This window comes from Neofelis nebulosa, chromosome 15 (genome assembly GCF_028018385.1).
Source record: "Neofelis nebulosa isolate mNeoNeb1 chromosome 15, mNeoNeb1.pri, whole genome shotgun sequence".
NCBI lineage: Eukaryota > Metazoa > Chordata > Mammalia > Carnivora > Felidae > Neofelis > Neofelis nebulosa.
Genome location: NC_080796.1, coordinates 38,746,276 through 38,766,075, shown reverse-complemented (window position 1 = coordinate 38,766,075; position 19,800 = coordinate 38,746,276). Strand labels below are relative to the sequence as shown.

Genomic DNA, 19,800 nt, shown 5'->3' with positions numbered 1-19,800 from the left:
TCATCTCTCCCTGTGGCCCTTCTTGTTTTGTGTGCTTCAGCCATGCTGAAGGGGAAACACTGGCAATTCTACAAATGAATCATGCTCTCTCTCAACAGGGATGCTCTCTCTCTCTCAATACAGCATGAGTTTTCCCCTCTGCTTAGGACACTCCTTTGTCCCTTCTCCTCTCCAGTCTTTAGGTTTCAGCTTAGGTATCATTTCTTCCAGAAAGTCTTACTGACACTGGAACACTGACTTGGATACCTCTTGCACTGTATGCAGGTATCTGCTCATTTGTGCATCTCCTCTAGTAGCCTGGGAGCCCCTTGAAGACAAAACCCATTTTTGTCATTGAAATACTCCAAGTGCCTAAGACAGCAGCTGGCACAAAACAGGCACTGAAATATTTGTTTGTAGGATAGATGCTAGCAACCGACCTTGCTCTGAGGAGCAATCTCTCCCTGGTTGAAGGTAGCAGTGGCACTGAGCTTTCCAGTAGCTTAAGCCCACCCTGGGCACCAGAGGTATATGTCCAGCAAAAGCAACACACTTACCTAGAATAGCCACCACCTCATCATCCTGGATCACCTCCAGGGAGCCGGAGACCACGAAGCAGAGGCTGTCAACACTCTCTCCTGCATGGTAGATAAGGTCCCCTGGGGCGCAGTGCACTGTCTGAAACTCCATGGCCAGTGCCCGCAGGCAGCCGTCACTGGCCAACCGGAAAGCTGGGTGCTCCTTGAACACCTTGCGATTCAGGTGCACGCAGATGTCAGCTCTCATGTCCTTGGGGCAGATCTGCAGAACCTGGCCGGGCACAGGAACAAACAGAGTCAGGGTCCTCACTGTGGTCTCCATCCCGTTGCCCCTCAGGACTCCAGGGGCGGAAGTAACCCCCACTGGGCTAGACTGCCCTCTTCAATGCACTGGTGGACAGGACAGCCACAGTCCCTATGCTCATAGAGCTTACATTCTTGTGGGAGAGATAAGCAGTGACCACAAAAATCCATGCTAAATGCTCAAAAGAAGGGCTGGAGAGTCAGGGCTAGGAGTACATGGGACTCTCTCTCTCTCTCTTTTTTTTTTTTTTAATTTAATTTTACTTATTTTAATTTTATTTAAAAACGTTTTTTAATGTTTATTTATTTTTGAGAGAGAGAGACAGAGTGTGAGTGGGAGAGGGGCAGAGAGAGAGGGAGAACAGAATCCAAAGCAGGCTCCAGGCTCCGAGCTGTCAGCACAGAGCCCGACACAGGGCTCGAAATCATAGACCGTGAGATCATGACCTGAGCCGAAGTCAGATACTTAACTGACTGAGCCACCCAGGCACCCCTATATGGGACTCTTTAGATCCATATCTGGGGAAGGCTTCTCTGAGGAGGGGGCATTTAAGCTGATACCTGCAACATATGTCAGAGGGAACCATGTGAAAGAGAACATTTCAGCAGAAAGGCAAAGGCTGTGAGGGGACCCAAGCAATAACCGATGTGAAAGATGTGAAAATGTGAAAGGGGGGCAACTGGTAGGAGATGAGATTTCAGGAGAATGCCAAGTGTGCATGAAGAGACTTTAGATTATGAAAAGCCTTTGATTTCATTCTGAGTGTGATGGGGACACACTGGAGGATTATTATGACACATGGGGGAGTGACAAGATGGAACTATATTTTAAGATGGAGTCACAGGGCCCTGACCAAGGGGTGGCAAGGATGGAGCTATGGAATTGAGTTAGGCCACTGCTGCAAGCATCCTGGTGAGAAATAAGGAGACCTGAACTGGGGTGCTAGCTGGGAAGCCAGTGAGCAGTGGTCTAATTCAGAATGTATTTTGGAGACAGAACTGACACTACTGATGGACTGAATATGGGTATGGCTTAGAGAAATAAAGTAATAATCAGTGAGCACTTAATGCGTGCCAGGCATTGCTAAGTGCTTTAAAGTCACTCATTCGTTTCATACTTATTTATTGAGCACTTATTATATGCCAAGAATCATTCTAGGCTCTGAGGATGTAGTGGTGAACAATACAGACAAAAATCCTTGCCCTTGTGTAACTTACCACCTGGTGAGAAGAGACAAATAATAACCAAATAAGTAAAATCCAGCAACGATTTTACATTTTTAAGTGTTACATGCACTTAGTAGCTAATTTAATCCTCACATAACCCTATGATGTGAGTGCAAGTATTATATCATCATACAGACAAGGAAACTGAGGCACAGGGGAGATAAATAATCTCCCCAAAGTTACATAGTTGGAAAATGGCAGAGCTGGGCTCTCTAACTAGGTAGTCTGAGTCCACAGCTTAGTTTAGATACTAACCACTCCTTATTTCGCGTAGCTGCCCAAACTAAATGCACTTGTAATTTGACTCTTAGCATCTAGAAAGTCAAGACAAAAGGGGAACTATAAGAGGTCATATGGGTCTTCTCTTTCGAGAAAGGAAAATTTTTCAGCCTTTTCTAGGGGGAGAAATAGTTCCCTGGACCAAATTTTGTAAGAAAACACTGCATGGCTCCTTATATAGCAAGCATTAAGTAACACAATAGGATGCCTTCAAATGGACTTTTCCAGAAAAATTTAGGAGTGTTCTGTTTTGTTTTTTTTTTTTCTTTAGGAGTGTTCTTAAAATAATCCTTTCTCCCATCCTAGCCTAGTGAACAAAGCTGGGGGCATAAAATCAAACACGTTCAGTGAAGACATTCCCTTGGGGTGCCTGCACCCCTCCCTGCTTCCCTGCTTTCTCTGCACCCATGTGCCTCTGTGGCTGGCACTCCCCTTGGAATCTGGAAATTTCTCAAGCCTCCTTCAAAACTCTGTCCAAGTCTCACCATGCCCATGACAATTTTGCTCATACCCCATCCTGTCAGGTGGCCCTGCACTCTGCGTGGAAGTGAGGCAGTGGACAGAGGAGGTCAAACAGTTGAAATCCCAGCTCCTTCCCCTCCAAGTGACCTAACTGCTCTACCCTTCAGTTTCTCCCATAAAATGCATATTGGCTTGTGAGGATGAAATGAAATTACATCTACTGGTACATTTCCCCAGGGATAGCGCGGGACCCAGGAAGGGACTCCATACATGCTCTGTGCACCTCTTCCTTCTTGCTCTTGGGTGGCTGGATGCTGAGAAGGTAAGCAGGATCTCTGAGACAGGGACAGAGCACAGACTGAGGCAGAGGAAAATTCAGACTGCCAAGGCTTAGAATGAACGCTTGCTAAGTATTTCCCTCCTTGAGGCTCATTAAAAACAAGACTCCTGTTAAATGCAGATTTAATTTGGATCCTCTTTTCCCCAAGCAGAACACCAGGGAATGAAGAACACTTGCAAGTCATGTCAAAACTGTGCTCAGGAGTTCAAAGCCAAGATTTATTCTCCAGGTGACTTCACCTGTAAATATTTGGTTTCCCCTGGGCTGGGCTTTGCTGGCAAAGGCTGCAAGTGAAAGAGCCCTTGGAATGGAGACAATGTTTTATTCATGAGGACTGCTCCCGGAGCCACTGGAAAACACGTGTGAGGAGGAGAGGGAGCCCAGGAGTAGAGAAATCCGGACAGTTACGGCCATCAGATATCTCCATCATTCTGTTGGTTCTACACTGGACAGGTTAGAGGGGTCCTAAATACTCCTCTCTGAGCTGAATGCTTCTCAGCTGGAGACCCCTTCCTGGGCACCTTCCTTTCTGTTTGGTTCTTAGGACACACCATCCCTGCTGGTTCCTGAGGGCCTCAAAGGCCAATGGGAAATGTCGCCACGGAGGCTCATGGGACCTCCCCAGGCTGGACAGGACAGATACATGGTTGAGAGAACAGACTTTAAGGTCAGGCAGACCTGGATTCAATTCCTGACTTTAACATTTACTATTTGTGTGAACTTGAAGCAATACTTAGTTTCTTTTCCCAAGTCTTCATTTTTGAACATGAGTAAGGAATTCTGAAGATTCCATGAGCTGGTGTGTGGAAAGTCCTGGTACAATGCCTGACACACACAAGTGCTCAGTGCATGTGAGCTCGCGTTTCTGATTTTGTTACCACAGCAGAGCAACAGGTCAGCCTGAGAGAGCCTCTGAAGTCCAGAAGGTCATAGCCAAAGGGGCCTTAGAGGTTGGCCTTAGTATTAAAAGGCATCTAGTTTCATGTGTTACAGACATGGAAACTGAAGCTCAGAGGGACCGGTGACATGTTCACGGTCACCAGCTAATTACTGATCAAACTAGAGGAGCCCAGCACTGCCACCCTCCCACCCCCCACCCCCACATACCCCTAGACTTCTGTGGTCATCACTGACCATTCTGACTCAGGATGGAGGGGAGGGGAACCAGGGACAGGCTTGGGACCACAAGACTGGACCCCTCCCCAACAGTCGTCCACCAAAAGCCCCCGCCAGGAAGAGGGGGTACCCAGGCCAGGCTGGGCTCTGCAGTGAGTTGCCACAGTATTCCCTCTTCACCTACAGCAGGACCTGCTGCAAATCCCAAAGCCTGCCAGGAAAGGGAGATGGCAGGGCGGGGCAGGGCAAATGCTGACTAGGCGCCATCTCCCATGGGTAGCCACCCAGCCCAGCCCTGCAGTCGGGTGGGGAAGGGCTTCTTTCCAGACAACCAGATTTACAAAGCCATCCTGGCCCCTGGGAAAGGAGCCCCAGGGCTGAGAGATCAAAGTTCCTTTCTGCTCCATCAGCTGCCAGGCACCCACAGAACCTACGTGCCTCGTTGAATGAGGCAAAAACAACAGGCGCAGTTAGGGCAGGTGGTTGGCAAAGCCAGAGACTAAGACCTGCCCGGCTGATTCTCTGCCTAGGTGAGAAATGAGGGCAACTCCATCTGGACTCATCTTCTTATCCTTCTTCCCTCCAGTACAGTTTTAAATTAAAAAAAAAAAAAAGTAATAGTAGGAAAAGCTTCCAAGTCAGACAAAAATTGGATTCAAACTCTGACTTTGGCATTGTTAACTCTACGACCAGAGGCAGTTAACAAGACTAATTGGGCCTCTGTGTCCTCATCTCTTGGGTAGAAATAACAGTAGGTCCCTCCCAGAGTTGCTGTAGAGCATAACTGACACATGAACGCAGGGCCAGGCACACGGAAACCGTGGTAAATACTTGTTTGTTTGGTTTTTTAATGTTTATTTATTTTTGAGAGAGAGACAGACAGACAGACAGAGAGATAGAGCATGAGTGGGGGAGGGGCAGAGAGAGAGGGAGACAGAATCCGAAGCAGGCTCCAGGCTCTGAGCTGTCAGCACAGAGCCTGATGCAGGGCTCGAACTCACAAGCTGTGAGATCGTGACCTGAGCTAAAGTCGGACACTCAAGCGACTGAGCCACCCAGGCACCCCTCTTTTTTTTTCTTAAAGGTAGGATTCCCTCCCAGCACAGAGCCCAACATAGGGCTTAAACTCATGACCCTGAGATCAAGGCCTGACCTGAGATCAAAAGTCGGATGCTTAGTCATCTGACTTAGGCTCAGGTTATGATCTCATGGTTCGTAGGTTTGAGCCCCACGTCAGGCTCTGTGCTGCCAGCTGAGAGCCTGGAGCCTGCTTCAGATTCTGTCTCCCTCTCTCTCTGCCCCTCCCCTGCTCATGCCCTGTCTCTCAAAAATGAATAAATGTTAAAAAAGATAATAAAAACAAACAAACAAAAAGAGTCGAATGCTTAACTAACTGAACTACCCGGGCGCCTCATTAAGTATCTGTTCTTAATGTGTGTTCAAGGCATGGTAGCTGGTGCTATGGTGGTATGCTTATTATGTTGCTGTTGTGATTATGGCAGATCTTCAACAAAACCGAACGATCATTCCTTTTAAGTTGGAATCCGTTCAATTGAGTTCAAGGTTTCCTTTCAAACGGTCAACTCTCAACTAACTATTCTAACGGAGGAAGAGCAGGAGCAAGGATAGCTGATCCAAAGCCAGTTGAATTTGGCTTTGAATGTGTTATATTTCTGCAACAGCATTATATTTCTGTTTTTCTTATTCTAACAATGAAAGGAATCAGAATTCCCCAAGCCCTTAGAGATTAGCAGTAAAAAGAGAAGTGTGGTTGAAAATACTGAGAAGCAGAGAAAAATGGACATAGGATTACATTTTTGCTTATAGAAATATACACAGGAGATAATTCCTAAATGAATAGAAACCCACCGTACCTTTTCTGTATTCTTCCCAGCCACCAAATTTTCTTCACTTTATTGAAATACATCTAGAATCATGCAACTCGTAGAGAAAAATAAGGATTTACTGTTGTTTCCATTTTCCAGATAGGAAAACAGATACCTTAGCCTCAGAGAGATGTCTGATGTTCTGCTCAAGCCAACGACTACTAAGGCGCAAGCCCTTCATAAGTATTCCCCAGACTCATCTGATGAATAGGATCACCTGGGCACTTGTTAAAGATGCAGATTTCTCCTCAAACCTTCCCCTCCACAAAATTCTGATTTCATACATCTGGGATAGAGGCTGGGAATCTGTTTTTAATGACCACGAATCACAGGATTCTCATCAGAGCTGAGACTGCAGTGAGGCAACAGTCTCGAGCTAAAAACTCAGTAATCAAGATAAATTATAGTTTAATACAATATCTCAAAAAATCAGAATTCATGCAAAAAAAAATCCACGATGAACAAAATATCAAAAATTTGAATAAAGATAGAATCAGTGGCAATGCTGTGCCATCTCGGAGCCCAAGGCTAAAGGAAAAGTAGTCACAACGATTACCTCACTCTGGATGGCCCTGAGTCTTATCATCATATAAGTTAGACTTCCAGTTCCTCTCTTATCTAAGAGATACATGCTGTCTTTCTAGTTTCTTAAATAAAGGCTCCGGATCTCTTAATTGCTGGTCTTTGAGCAAAGCTGAGCTGGAAGCCATCAAAACCTCTGGAGGTAGGATGTGGGAACCCCAAACTACCCGAATGAATTCTGATGCACAGCCAGGTTAGAGAACCACTGCCCTAGGAGTGCCTCAGGTCTCTCTGGGAAAGCCAACACACAGGGCCTACCTGAGCTTGTCACCCTCCTTACCTTCTCTGTGTCGATGCCTCTGGACATGGACCAGGTAGACACGATATAATCCATGACTCGCTCACTCAAGCCCTTTGGCACCTGGTAGAGCTTCAGGAAGTCCCGAACGCTGTTGAGCATCTCATGGTACCGGTTGGTGTTGGCGTACATCTGCTGGAATATGGTCGTCACATTCCCAAAGATGGTGGCATAGAGAAGTGCTGAAGCAGGAAGACAAGAGACAACACATGAGTGGTCCTTGAACCAGGACCCAAGAATGCTCAACTTGTCCAGAGCAGGCCAATGGCCAGAGCTGCCCCCCACCTAGGGCAGACTGTCCTGACCTTTGCAGAAGAACCTCAAAAAGTTTGAGCCATGCCTAAGGCCACCAGTCAAATATGTTATTCTGTATCAGCCCAATTCCTAACTTACTGGCAAGTAATCTTCAAGCTCCTCTTGTGCCAAGTAGTACGCTACCTGCCGAGGACAGGATGGTGAATGAAACATTTAGTCTTGGCTTTCACACAGGAAACAATGTAGTGCAAGGACAGACCCCGAATCCATCATCACAAACAATTAAATAACAGCAAGTCTGCCAAGCAATGAAGGATGTTCTTTATAGCTTTGCTTCACACTTATTGTTAAGGTACATGTAAATATAATAATCCACTGTGATACGGCTCCTGGGGAAAATAGCACGGCTTTCACATGGCGAGAATAAAATCAGGTCTCCTCTGAGATACAAGTACATACCATGTGCTCCTACTGCTCCCCCTACATTGGTGTCAGGAAAGAGGACCATTACATCATCACCAAACCCCACCTTCTTCCTCTAACTCCCATTTGCCCTTGAAGGCTGAGCTCAAGTGCCACCACTTCCAGTAAGCCTCCCCATGAAGGTGACCATGACTCCCCAGGCATATTTCTACACAGCTGGAAATAGTATATAAACCATTTTGCAACTATATGCTTCTTTCTTTCCTTGTGCCTGTATGGGTTGCTTGAAGGCTGGACCCATCTTTTCCTTGCTATTGTATCCCTGGGAGCTACCACTATGCCAGTACCCGATAAGTATCTGTCAAATTATTTTTTAAAACTTAATAAATACTTATTTGTGAAGTTCACACATGTTTTTGCTCTGCTTTTTTAAAAAAAATTGAGTTATTGTTGACATATAATAAACTGAACATTTAAAGTATACAATCTGATAAGTTTTGACATATGTATACACCCATAAAACCATCACCACAATCAAATTAGTGAACATTTCCATCACTTCCCAAAAAGTTGGGTCATGGACCTTTATAATCCTTCCCATTCCCAAGTGATTGCTGATATTTTCTGTCACCATAAATTAGCTTGCATTCTCAAGAATTTTCTATAAATGTTATCATACAATATATACTCTTTTTAAACATTTTATTTAGATATAATTCATAACCCTAAAATACACCCACTTAAAGTATACAATTCAATGGCTGTTATTTACACAGTTGTGCAATCACTGTATCTATGTTTAGAATATTTTCATCCCCCTCCCAAAGAAACACCATACCCATTATCAGTCATTCCGCATTTCCCTCCCAATCCCCTAGCCCTAGACAACCAGTAATCTGCTTTCTGTTTGTATAGATTTGCCTACTCTGGACCTCTCAAATAAATTAAATCATACAAGATATGAACTTAAGTGGCTGGTTCCTTTCATTTAACACAGTGTTTACAAGGTTCATCCATGTTGCAACATGTATTGGTACTTCATTCCTTTTTATTGTTGAATAAATAATATTCAAGGATATTGACAAGCCATATTTCATTTACCCATTCATCAGTTCATGGGCATCCAGGTCATTCACTTTTTGGCTATTATAAATAATGCTGTTATGAACACTCATGTACAAGTTTTTGCATGAACATATTTTCAATTCTCTTGGGCATATAGCTAGGGGTGGAATTGCTGGGTTATCTGGTAACTATGTTTAACATTTTGAGGAACTCTTTTCCCTGCTGCACTGTGTTCCAGTTCCAACAGCAGTGTATGAGAGTTCCAAATGTCTTGTTTTGCTTTGTTAGAAAGAGAGAACACGAGCGGGGGGAGAAGGGCAAAAGGAGAAAGAGAATCTTAAGCAGCCTCCAGGGGCCCATCATGGTGCTTGATCCCATGACCCTAGGATCATGACCTGAGCTGAAATCAACAGTTGAACGTTTAAGTGACTGAGCCACCCAGGGGCCCCATGTGTCTTTTTGATTACTGCCATCCTAGTGAGTGAGAATTGCTATCTCATTGTAGTTTTCATGTGCATTTCCCTGATGGCTAATGACCTGAGCATCTTTTCATATGGTTACTGGTCATTCTTATCTGCTCTTTAAAGAAAATGTCCACTTAAATCTTGCCTGTTTCTCAGTTGGGTTGTTTGTCTTTTTATTATTGAGTTGTAAGTGTTCTTTATATATTTTGGATACAAATCCTTTATCAGATATATGATTTGCAAGTATTTTCTCACACCATGTGGGTTGTCTTTTCATTTTCTTGATGGCATTGTTTGCAGCATAAAAGTATTTAGTTTTGACGTAGTCCATTTTGTCTATATTTTTCTTTTGTACTATTTTTTTACTAGTTTCTTACACTCTGCATAATTATCTTGAGATTCATCCATATTGTTCATTATGAATACCTCATTCCTCTTGGTAAGAAAAAAAACCAGTTTATTTTATTTTATTTTTTTTAATATATGAAATTTATTGTCAAATTGGTTTCCATACAACACCCAGTGCTCATCCCAAAAGGTGCCCTCCTCAATACCCATCACCCACCCTCCCCTCCCTCCCACCCCCCATCAACCCTCAGTTTGTTCTCAGTTTTTAACAGTCTCTTATGCTTTGGCTCTCTCCCACTCTAACCTCTTTTTTTTTTTTTCCTTCCCCTCCCCCATGGATTTCTGTTAAGTTTCTCAGGATCCACATAAGAGTGAAACCATATGGTATCTGTCTTTCTCTGTATGGCTTATTTCACTTAGCATCACACTCTCCAGTTCCATCCACGTTGCTACAAAAGGCCATATTTCATTCTTTCTCATTGCCACGTAGTATTCCATTGTGTATATAAACCACAATTTCTTTATCCATTCATCAGTTGATGGACATTTAGGCTCTTTCCATAATTTGGCTATTGTTGAGAGTGCTGCTAGAAACATTGGGGTACAAGTGCCCCTAGGCATCAGTACTCCTGTATCCCTTGGATAAATTCCTAGCAGTGCTATTGCTGGGTCATAGGGTAGGTCTATTTTTAATTTTCCCAGGAACCTCCACACTGCTTTCCAGAGCAGCTGCACCAATTTGCATTCCCACCAACAGTGCAAGAGGGTTCCCGAAAAACAGTTTATTTTTAAATAATTATAAATTCACAGAAAGCTGTAAAGCTACAGTACAGAGAGATCTTGTATACCCCTCACCCAGTTTCCCCACTGGTGACATCTCATGGAACTAGAGCACAATGTCAAAACCAGAAGAGTTACACTGCCATGAAGTATGCGTAGAATTCGGTGTCATTTTATCACACTTGCCGGTTCATGTAACTAGAACCACACAGAATACAAAAACTGTGCCATCACTGCAGAGACCTCTCTCGTGCTCCCCCTTTATACTCACTCTCTCTGGCAACCACTAATCTCTTCTCCTTTTTTATAATTCTGCCATTTCAAAAACACTATATAAATGGAATCACGTATGTGGCCTTTTGACATTGGCCTTTTACACTTAGCAAAATGCCCTTGAGATGTATCCGTGTTGTTGCATGTATCAGTGGTTCCTTCCATTTTATTGATGCCTGCCATCCCATCGCATGGAGGGGCCACAATAATTTCTTTCAAATGATCTTACTCAGGCTTAGCCAAAAACTAAGAGAGGGAAGAATAAGAGAGAAAGGCAGGGATATGGATGTTAGGGAAGGAAATTTTCAGTTAGTCCATCCACCAGTGCCAGATACGGTTGCCTAAGAAACTGAGGACCAAGTTCCACCTGAAAAGACACAAATGAGGATGGGAAAGAATGCTGCCAGCTCTAGAAATGTACCAGGGAGTGATACCAATCTGAACAAAAGAAGCTTGGTAAAAGCAAAAGTAGTCAAAGCCTGAATAATGCAGACACAGCCTCTGTAAGCTCATAAATAACCTCAGACACAACAGGGTCAGGTCTCCCGCTTCCTGCCTCCTGCATCACCAAGTGTGCTCAAAACCGGCCTCCCAGGGCCTGGGCTAGCTGCCTTGTTCCCAGTGAGTCTGACTCTAACTCAATAAGCCTGTATGGCAGTCCTGGCTCAGCTCTGTTTTCTGGTCCACAATGAACCAAAGGTCATGCATGAAGAGTAAGAGGTGCCTTTCTCGAGATGGCTGCTAGAAAATTAATTTAATTTTGAGCTTAAAAATATAGTTACACCAAATCAATACAGTAAGAATAGCTCTCTTGTCCATGATTTGAGAACAAGGCGCAGGTCTGAGACACCGGCATATGCTGGTCAATTAAGGCAGCAATGCCACATCTATCATTTACAGCCCAGGGCTGCTCTCGTGCCAGTCTGCTTCCGAGACATTCTAGAAGGTTGAAGGTCCTCAGGAGGGCCTTATTCAATTATTATTACTATCAGAAACATTATTACTATTAAAAATGGGTAATTCTGCTCTCAATGCCCCTTCTCTAATTTTATATGAAGTGAGGTTGTACATTTTTCATGCACACATTTTATTTATTAATATCTCTCTATAAAGCATTATGCCTTACATACTCACAGCCTAACTGGGAATGATGACGTGTAAGTCCAGATTTCACTTGAATAGGTATTTGATTGTGATGTGGGAAGAGAAGGGGATTGGAACGTCCCTGCATAACAGAACCCCCCAGCTCTGAGGATTCCCTGGATGACTCTAAATGTGAAACAGCTGGGCCCTTCCATGGTGGGAAAGACCTTTCCTAGTCCCAAAGCAAAATGCTGATTTGGGTAAGAGCAGTTTTCTTTCTTTCTTTGAGCAGGTTTTTTTTTTAAGTTTATTTATTTTGAGAGTGAGAGCAAGTGTGTGTGTGAGCAGGGGAGGGGCACAGAGAGAGGGACAGAGAGAATCCCAAGCCAACTCCATGCTGTCAGCACTGAGCCCAACTCGGGGCTCAATCTCACAAACCATGAGATCATGACTTGAGCTGAAATCAAGAGTCAGACACTTAACCAACTGAGCCACCCAGGCACGCTATCTTTGAGCAGTTTAGAGTTAACACTGTATCATAGCAAGAGCCCTGGGTCCCACCCAAAGAAATAAAAACAGTATTCTCTGGCCCTTAATTACAACTTGCTGGCAAAAATTTTTGTTTCTCTTTTCAAATTTTCATGTTTATTTTTGTATCCATACACATACATATAGGCTAAAGAGTTAAGTGGCCAGAACATCTTTTAAAATCTTTACTCCCCTAGACCTTCTTTCTTTTCACCCACTTTCCTATTCTGCAGACGCACCCATTTTTCCATTGTGTTAGCTGGTTGTTTTGCTGTTGAGGTTCATTGTTGAATGTCATTCTCAAATCACCATGTCCTGATATTTCAGTTTTAGGAATTATCCACTGTCCTCTGAGAATTTAGCTCCTTACCTGTACTCCCCTGCCATCTCACATTCCTTTCCCACACCTCTTCCCATGGCCCCATCCTCCAACATAGTTATATCATCATCTTGGTTCCATAATTATCTGTGCTGATATTATTGTAACTAGATGAATGATATTCACAGCAAAGCCATGTAGTATACTCAGGTTACTTTTCCTTTTCTACAGTTTTTTCCTTTTCCCTGTAGCTAATGATATTTTCATCTGCTTAATTTACCTACCTCTAATTTGACTCCAAATTCTACCACAAAGTCTCTTCTTAATATATGAAAATATATTAGTCAGCCTATTAATTTCATTTCCATAAAGAAATCTTTCCTGGGGGCACCTGGGTGGCTCAGTAGGTTAAGTGTCTGACTCTTGGTTTTGGCTCAGGTCATGATCTCGGTTCATGAGTTTGAGCCCTACATTGGGCTTTGCACTGTCAGTGCACAGCCTGCCTAGGATTCTCTCTCTCTGACCCTCCCATGCTCTCTCTCTCTCAAAATAAATAAATAAACTTAGGGAAAAAAAGAAGCTAAAAAAAAATCTCTTCTGGAGGCTTCTGAACTGTTCCATCACCAGCCGTGGGTGTCTCTGCCCTAAGCATTCTAGAAGTGGTTTCACTTATTTGGGTTAGGTCCCCTGATTCCTGTATCTCAGATCTTCCACCCTCTTGGTTTACTCACTTTTGTTCGTAGAAGGCATCCTTTAATAGTGTTCTGAGAAAGGTATATGGGAGCAAAAATTTTGAGCCCTAATGTTTACTCTTACACTCAATACCTGAGCTGGGTGTAGAATTCTAGGTGAGAAATCATTTCTCTCATTTCTCGATGGAAGCATCTCTCCCTTGTCTTCTCTTTCTGTTGAGAAGTCAAAAGCATTCAGATCCTTTATCCTTCATACTGAACCTGTTTTTTCTGACAAGAAACTATTTTTCCACAATGTTCTGAAAATTCATAATGCTGTACCTATTGCTGATTGTTGGCTCAGGTCTCATCCATTGTGCTAGGTTCTTAATCTGGAAACTTATGGCCTTCATTTCAACGAAATTTTCTTGGGTTACTTCACTTCCTTCCTCTTTCCTTCCTTCTTTCTTTCTTTCCTTCCTTCCTTCCTTCCTTCCTTCCTTCCTTCCTTCCTTCCTTCCTTCCTTCCTTCCTTCCTTCCTAGACCTGCCTCCAGCAGATCAAACTGAAAGAAAAGAAGAAGAGAAGAGAGGAGAAAAAAGGAGAGAAAAGGAGGGAGAAGAGAGGAGGGGAGGGGAGAGGGGAGGGTAAAGGAGGGGAGGGGAAGGGAAGGGAAGGGCAAAGAAAAAAGTAAACATGGAGGGTGGTGACAGTGGTGGATGGGGTGACAGAAGGATAAGCATAATAAGGACAATTTTTATTTCTAGTCAGTTTTTTTTAATCACTTAAAATAAAATTCTTCACAGTTTCTCAAAAGCCAAGGGAGAAGGAAAATTGAGAGACCGTTCTATTTTATGAACCCAAGACGGAGGGAAACCCTAGTTAGAAGCAACAAATTAAGGGCAATGGAAAAGGAAGTAAAGTAGGTAGTTCAATCTCGAGGATCTTCAGTGGAACAGAAAGAGACACTGCAGGAGTGAGTTTAGAAATAAGAAGTGTGTTTAACAGGTCTCAGGTCCTAAGTTCCTGGTTATTCTTTGTTTATGCTTAACCTGCTCTCTAGCTCCCAAGTCTCCTTAGCACCCCCCCACCCCACCCCATCTAGAGCCACTAGCCACATTGCTTCCCCATCTCTCATCTCTGTGTCTTTGGGACGTCTACTCCAGGTTCTTGAAGCAGAGGCAGGACCTCATCTGCCTGCTAACAAAGGGGAGTGACGATGTGAAGACCCCACCTCTGTATCAGCAGGGCATCCCTGGCATTCTGGGTAGCTGGCTTCTGCAGAGCCATTAGAATGTCACCCACATACTTTTAATAAGCAGTGGGTTAAACAGACTTGTGGGCTTCTCTAGGAAATTGGTCATTACTCACAAAATTACTCCTGTTGGAAAATGCACTTCAACTTCTAATAAACTTACAGAGCATAATTTACTCCTAAATTCAAAAAGGCTAAAAAAGTAATTAAAAAAAAAAAACTACTTCTGCAGGTATATCAAACCTTAGAGTTAAAGGACTAAAGTCTTTTTTCTTTTTTTAATAATTTAACAATTATTGCTTTCTGTTGATAGTTTATGGGTTTATCCAAACTAATTTTGTTCATACAGGATTCCAAATGATATATTAAAACAGAATTTAAAGAAGACTCTACTCTCATACCCATTCTTGTTTCTATACTCTTGATTCTCAGCAGAAGGTCATTAGGCCTTTGTTAGCTCTTATCACATTGCCACTCCATCTGGCAATGATGGGAACATAGTGGTCATGGAAGATGAATTGATATGGATACAGCTACGACATCTCTGACATCTTTCTTCTCCTCTTTTATGCCGAATACAGGAAAAGACTAAAAGAGCATGGGCTGAATGAATACACAGAGGGAATAAGTATTGATGCAAGAGACAAATCAGGTGAAAACATCATAATTGAAAAGAGAATTCTTAAAAATGGAGGTAGGCTTACAAAGTCATATTGGTAAAAGATTCTATTGGTCTCATCTTTTTTTTTGTCTAGTTTTATTGAGATATAACTGACATATAACATTTATTAGTTTAAGGTGTATAATAATGATTTGATTTATGTACATATTGAAAAATATGACAGTAAGTTTAGTTATATAGTTAATAGTTTAGTTACATAATTAATTGGGTTATTTCCCTGATGGTTTCTTCCTCTTCATTTTCTACTCTTTCTTCCCAGATCTCCTGTTAATCAGATGCTGGGGCCCTAGATTAATCTAATTTTCTTATTTTTCTCTCTGGTTTCCTATCACTTTATGGGAGACTTCTTCAATTTTTATCTCCTATTCCTTTTATTTAATTTTCATTTACTATCATACTTTTCATTTCCATCAGTTTCTGGTTCTTTAAATGTTGCTTTTAAACAGCAATTCTGTTCTGTTTCATTGACATTAATATCTTATTTTCTGAGGATATCAACAATAGATATAGTTTTAAGTTTTCTTATCCCTGTTTGGTCTTTGTTTCCTCATTTATTTATGTTTGCCTGCCTTTCATATTAGAATATATGGTAATCTTAGATGCCTGCTCATATTTTAGAGGAGGAGTTAAAAAAAAAAAATGATCAAGAGCCTTTGTGTGTATGAGTGGGGATCAACTGTGAGAATTCATGATAGGGTGACCTGGCTGGAGTTTGTATTGAAGAATCCATGGTGCCATCAACGTTAGGATTGTCCTTTTGCACTTTTCTGAGTTCCTAGAGAAGTCCTCAATCTCTTGTCTGGAGAATGCTCACAGCATGTAGCAAACAAGTAGGGAGGTTGAAAGTCTCAGCATTCAGTATATAAACTTCCCCCTAAGCCCTGCTGTCCTGTGGTACCTCTGCCTTCCTATGTCCCTGGTGTCTCCCAGCCCAGAGACTCTCTTTCAAGAATACACAAGGCTTCTGTGAGTGGAGGAGGGGTAGTAACCCAGCTTCACAGAAGAAGGATATCTTGGGGTCTAAATGCTTCCTAAACAAACTTTCAACCAGCCCTATTCTTAACCCTCCTTCACTCTCACTTCTAATGGCACTTATTGCCACTAATGCCTGAGCTTTTGGGGCAGTTCTGCTGTAAAACAAATTATTGTTTAGATATCCCCTCTGTCACCTTAGGGTTCATCTCTCTTTGGTCTGCCAAGTCAATAACTGCTTTCTAGCTTTCAAATTTTTGTTATCCTACTCTAGGGCTCTTTATGCTTATGGATTCCAAGCCCTAAAAAGACCTTTCCTTTGTTGTTTCTTTAGAGGGGTTTCAGGAGTGATCAGATAGATGTAAATGTGTGTGCTCAGTTAGCCATGTTTACTGACAATAATACTAATGGTTTGCAAAGGCAATTAGGAATTGCTGGCTTTGGCACAAAGTGACCCCTACAAATTTGAAAATAGTTTCCAAATCTTCAAAGCCAGCAATTCGAGAGCTCAAAGCAATGTAGTAATCATAAAAAACAACACTACCTAAAGAAGGGTACCATCACTATTTGGCAGATAAGGAAACGGAAGTCCAAAATCAGAGAAACAGCATGCAGGGAGGTCAGAACTCAGGGTCTCTCTGACTCCAATGCCATACTCTACTAAATCACCTACTTTCAAGTTTCAGTGTGTGTCCTGATAACTGCAGGGCATCTTATACAGTTCTGAACCCTTGACTCTTCTTGATTTAGTAGGTCTTGGGTAGGCCCTAGAGAATGTATATGTCTAGCAAGTTCCCAGGTGATACTGTTACTGCTGGGAACTTTGAAAAGCACAGTACTATGATTTTCTATCCTCTTGTGCGATTCAGGTTTCATTTCAGAATATGGTGTCAAACTCTGTGGACATAAATGTTGGTTTTGATTTGTTCTTCATGATCAAGGCTGGTTACATTATTCACCAATTTCTTTTTTTAGAGTAGGTTTAGACAGACCAAAAGGAAAGAGTTGCTTATCTATAAAAAGCCCACTTCCAGAAAATGGATTATAACATTCTCTCTTTCTTTTTCCTCCCTCCCTCCTTCCTTCTCTCCACCCCTTTTCTTCTTCAACTCTACTCCTACCCTGGCTATCCCACCACCCCCAGATCTCATAGATGCCAACAGGAAAAACCAAGGAAGCAGAAGCCCTTTCCAATCCCTGCTTTTAAACCAGATAGTGCCTCAAATTCAATATCCATTAAGACTATGCCTTACTGCTTATTTTAATGAGACTTAATTTCTTCATTTTTTTTGAAGAAAATGACTCTTGTTATATGAATTTCTGTTAGAATAAAACCACCAGTCTTATGATCCTTATTCCCCATTAGCCAGCCATCTGATTAGGATGAGCCACTCATTAAATCATATAGCTGCACTGGTGGGTTGGGGGTAAAAATCATTAACACACACAACACTGGCACTGGGAGCTCAAAGCAGTCCACAGATATCCTTTCACTTCTAAGACAGTAATGAGATACAGCACGTAGAACTGAAAAAAGGCAGAGAAGAGCTCACAAATGGAATCTCCTGGCTTTCTTTGTTAGGAACAGCCCAGCAAATTATGACAGGTGAACCCAGTGACTTCGGCACCGACAATATTATCTGATAAAGGCAGAAGATGGGGTCTTCTGAGTTATACCCTCTTGGGTTCAAATTCCAGCTCAGCGACTTAGAGCTGTGTGGCCCGAGGCAAACTACTTTACTTCTTTTTCCCTCCATTTCCATCAGCCTGACAAAAGACATAACACCTGCTCACTTCCCTGGGTTATCCGGGGGAACGAGGCACTGGGGGAAAGCACCCAGAGTACTGAGTTGGAACAAAGAGATCTTCAATGTTATTGTCTCTTTCAGTTATCGTCCTGGAGTCAAATGTCAGAACGCACACATCAGACAGCATTTTGTTAGGATGGTAACCTGGAACATTAGTCTGAATGGGCACTATTATCTTTTAATTGCATAAATGGACTCAAAATTTATCATTAGAGGAAAATACTGGAGTCCAGAAAGAGATGATTTAAATCAAGTTCATCATACAAAAACAGAGGCCTTCAAAGGAATCTCAAAAATCCCTCAATGCCAAGAGCTTTGACACATCATCTGAAATACTATTGATTCTGAATGAAGCTATTCAGAGATCAGGAAGGAATGAAGAACCGTAAGCGTGCAGGAAGGCAGAGGGGGTAGGGAGGAAGGCCTGGGAACCAGACTGAAGTCCTCATTCCATATCATCTGGCCCACATGACAGCAACACATCTAATTTTGTTCATGTAGTATTTTTGGTCTTTGCTGCTGTTATTGCTTTTGCTTATTCTAATGTGATAATGATGAGTGGGTGTGAGGATAATGTTTATATTGGCATGGTAACTGGCAACTAAGTTTAAAAATCTTATTTCCTGTGATTTGAAATCCATAGCTATGAATCTATCTCATTGTCTGGAAAGAAATGAGTAGTAACAATGGGAAGATAAAAAAGAAACTGTTATGCTAGCAGATCAACCTGGTGTAGGAGAAACCTGTACTCTGAAGACAAAAAGCCGCAATTTGGAAACCTGGTTCCACTACCAACCTTAGGGTAATCATTCCTCCTCTTTAAATATCTTCATATAGAATGGAGTTAATAATTGCCTTATAGTTTACTTTTTAACAAGTGGGATAATATATAGAAAATGCTTATCAGTACCTGGTACATATCAAATGCTCAACAGATAATAACAATAATTAATAGTAGGACGGTTAAGGACCATCTCCAGAGTCATCATTTCCTGGAAACATTCCTCCATTAACTTAATTATCTGATGTCTTCGTTCAACAAACAAGTATTGACTGAATACTCAGGAGTGTCATGTGCTGTGCTGGGAAGCTACATGGTACAGTGAAAATAACTTGGTCTCTGAAGAGTAAGAACCCTACTGACTCTGCCACTGTCAGGGAACAAGAATTCCTATCCCCTTCATGGTCCTTCGAGCTGGACCAAGAATCAAATTGACTTGAGACAGATTGACAGGAGAAAATCAAATTTAAAAGCATGCATACAGAGAATCCACATAGACATGGCAATTTCAAAGACAGGCAAAATGAGGTATAGATGTCATCTTGAACTATGGAGAAGGGGGCAGGGGTCTGGGACTCCAGAGGAAAGCTCCTTCACAGGGAGATAAGGAGAGCAGATAATTGGTAATTTGATGTTTCTCCTGCCATATAGATGGATCACTCAGATAAAATTTATCTCTACTAATACCCCTTATTCTGAGAAAGACCCCCAATTTAGATTCTCCTATGCAGTTAAGAGAAGAGCAAAAGCTTCTCTTGAGCCCACAGGGTGTTGATTGTCTTCTTATGTTCAAAATAATATTCAGCCAAAGTGGCTCATATTGGGATGGCCTGCCCTTGGCCTTGACACCACCAATTCGAGTCATAAGAGCCTCTGGTCCCTTATTCATGAAAGAGAGCATAATCTCCACCCTTCAGACTTCTGTGAAGATTCAGGGAATTAACACAACAAATGCCAACCACAATGCTGGCATGGGGCGGGGGGGATCCAAAATAAATCTTAGTTTTCTTTCTTGACCCACCCAGTGTTAACATCCCTCCATTCATCACCCCTGGACTCTGGTCCCCTCAGCTCTTGGCTTT

At 42.4% G+C, this 19,800-nt stretch overlaps 1 protein-coding gene and 1 long non-coding RNA gene across 5 annotated transcripts in view; one reads left to right on the top strand and one right to left on the bottom strand.

The window, feature by feature from the left end:
• KCNH1 (potassium voltage-gated channel subfamily H member 1) overlaps positions 1–19,800 on the bottom strand; it is a 390,176-nt gene that overhangs the window by 112,269 nt on the left and 258,107 nt on the right. For all 3 annotated transcript variants that reach the window (XM_058701734.1, XM_058701731.1, XM_058701732.1), the window contains exons 8-9: positions 6,994–7,193; positions 537–789 (exon numbers count right to left, since the gene is read on the bottom strand). In XM_058701734.1, coding sequence (XP_058557717.1) covers positions 537–789; positions 6,994–7,193 — 453 coding nt within the window. The remainder of the gene's footprint in view (positions 1–536; positions 790–6,993; positions 7,194–19,800) is intronic.
• LOC131496287 (uncharacterized) lies at positions 11,842–18,995 on the top strand. Of its 2 annotated transcripts, none has more exons than XR_009254407.1 (3): positions 11,842–11,962; positions 15,057–15,127; positions 18,581–18,995. It is a non-coding gene; the product is annotated as an uncharacterized LOC131496287 (long non-coding RNA). The 2 variants fall into 2 exon arrangements; XR_009254408.1 differs by lacking the exon at positions 18,581–18,995 and adding an exon at positions 17,274–17,399.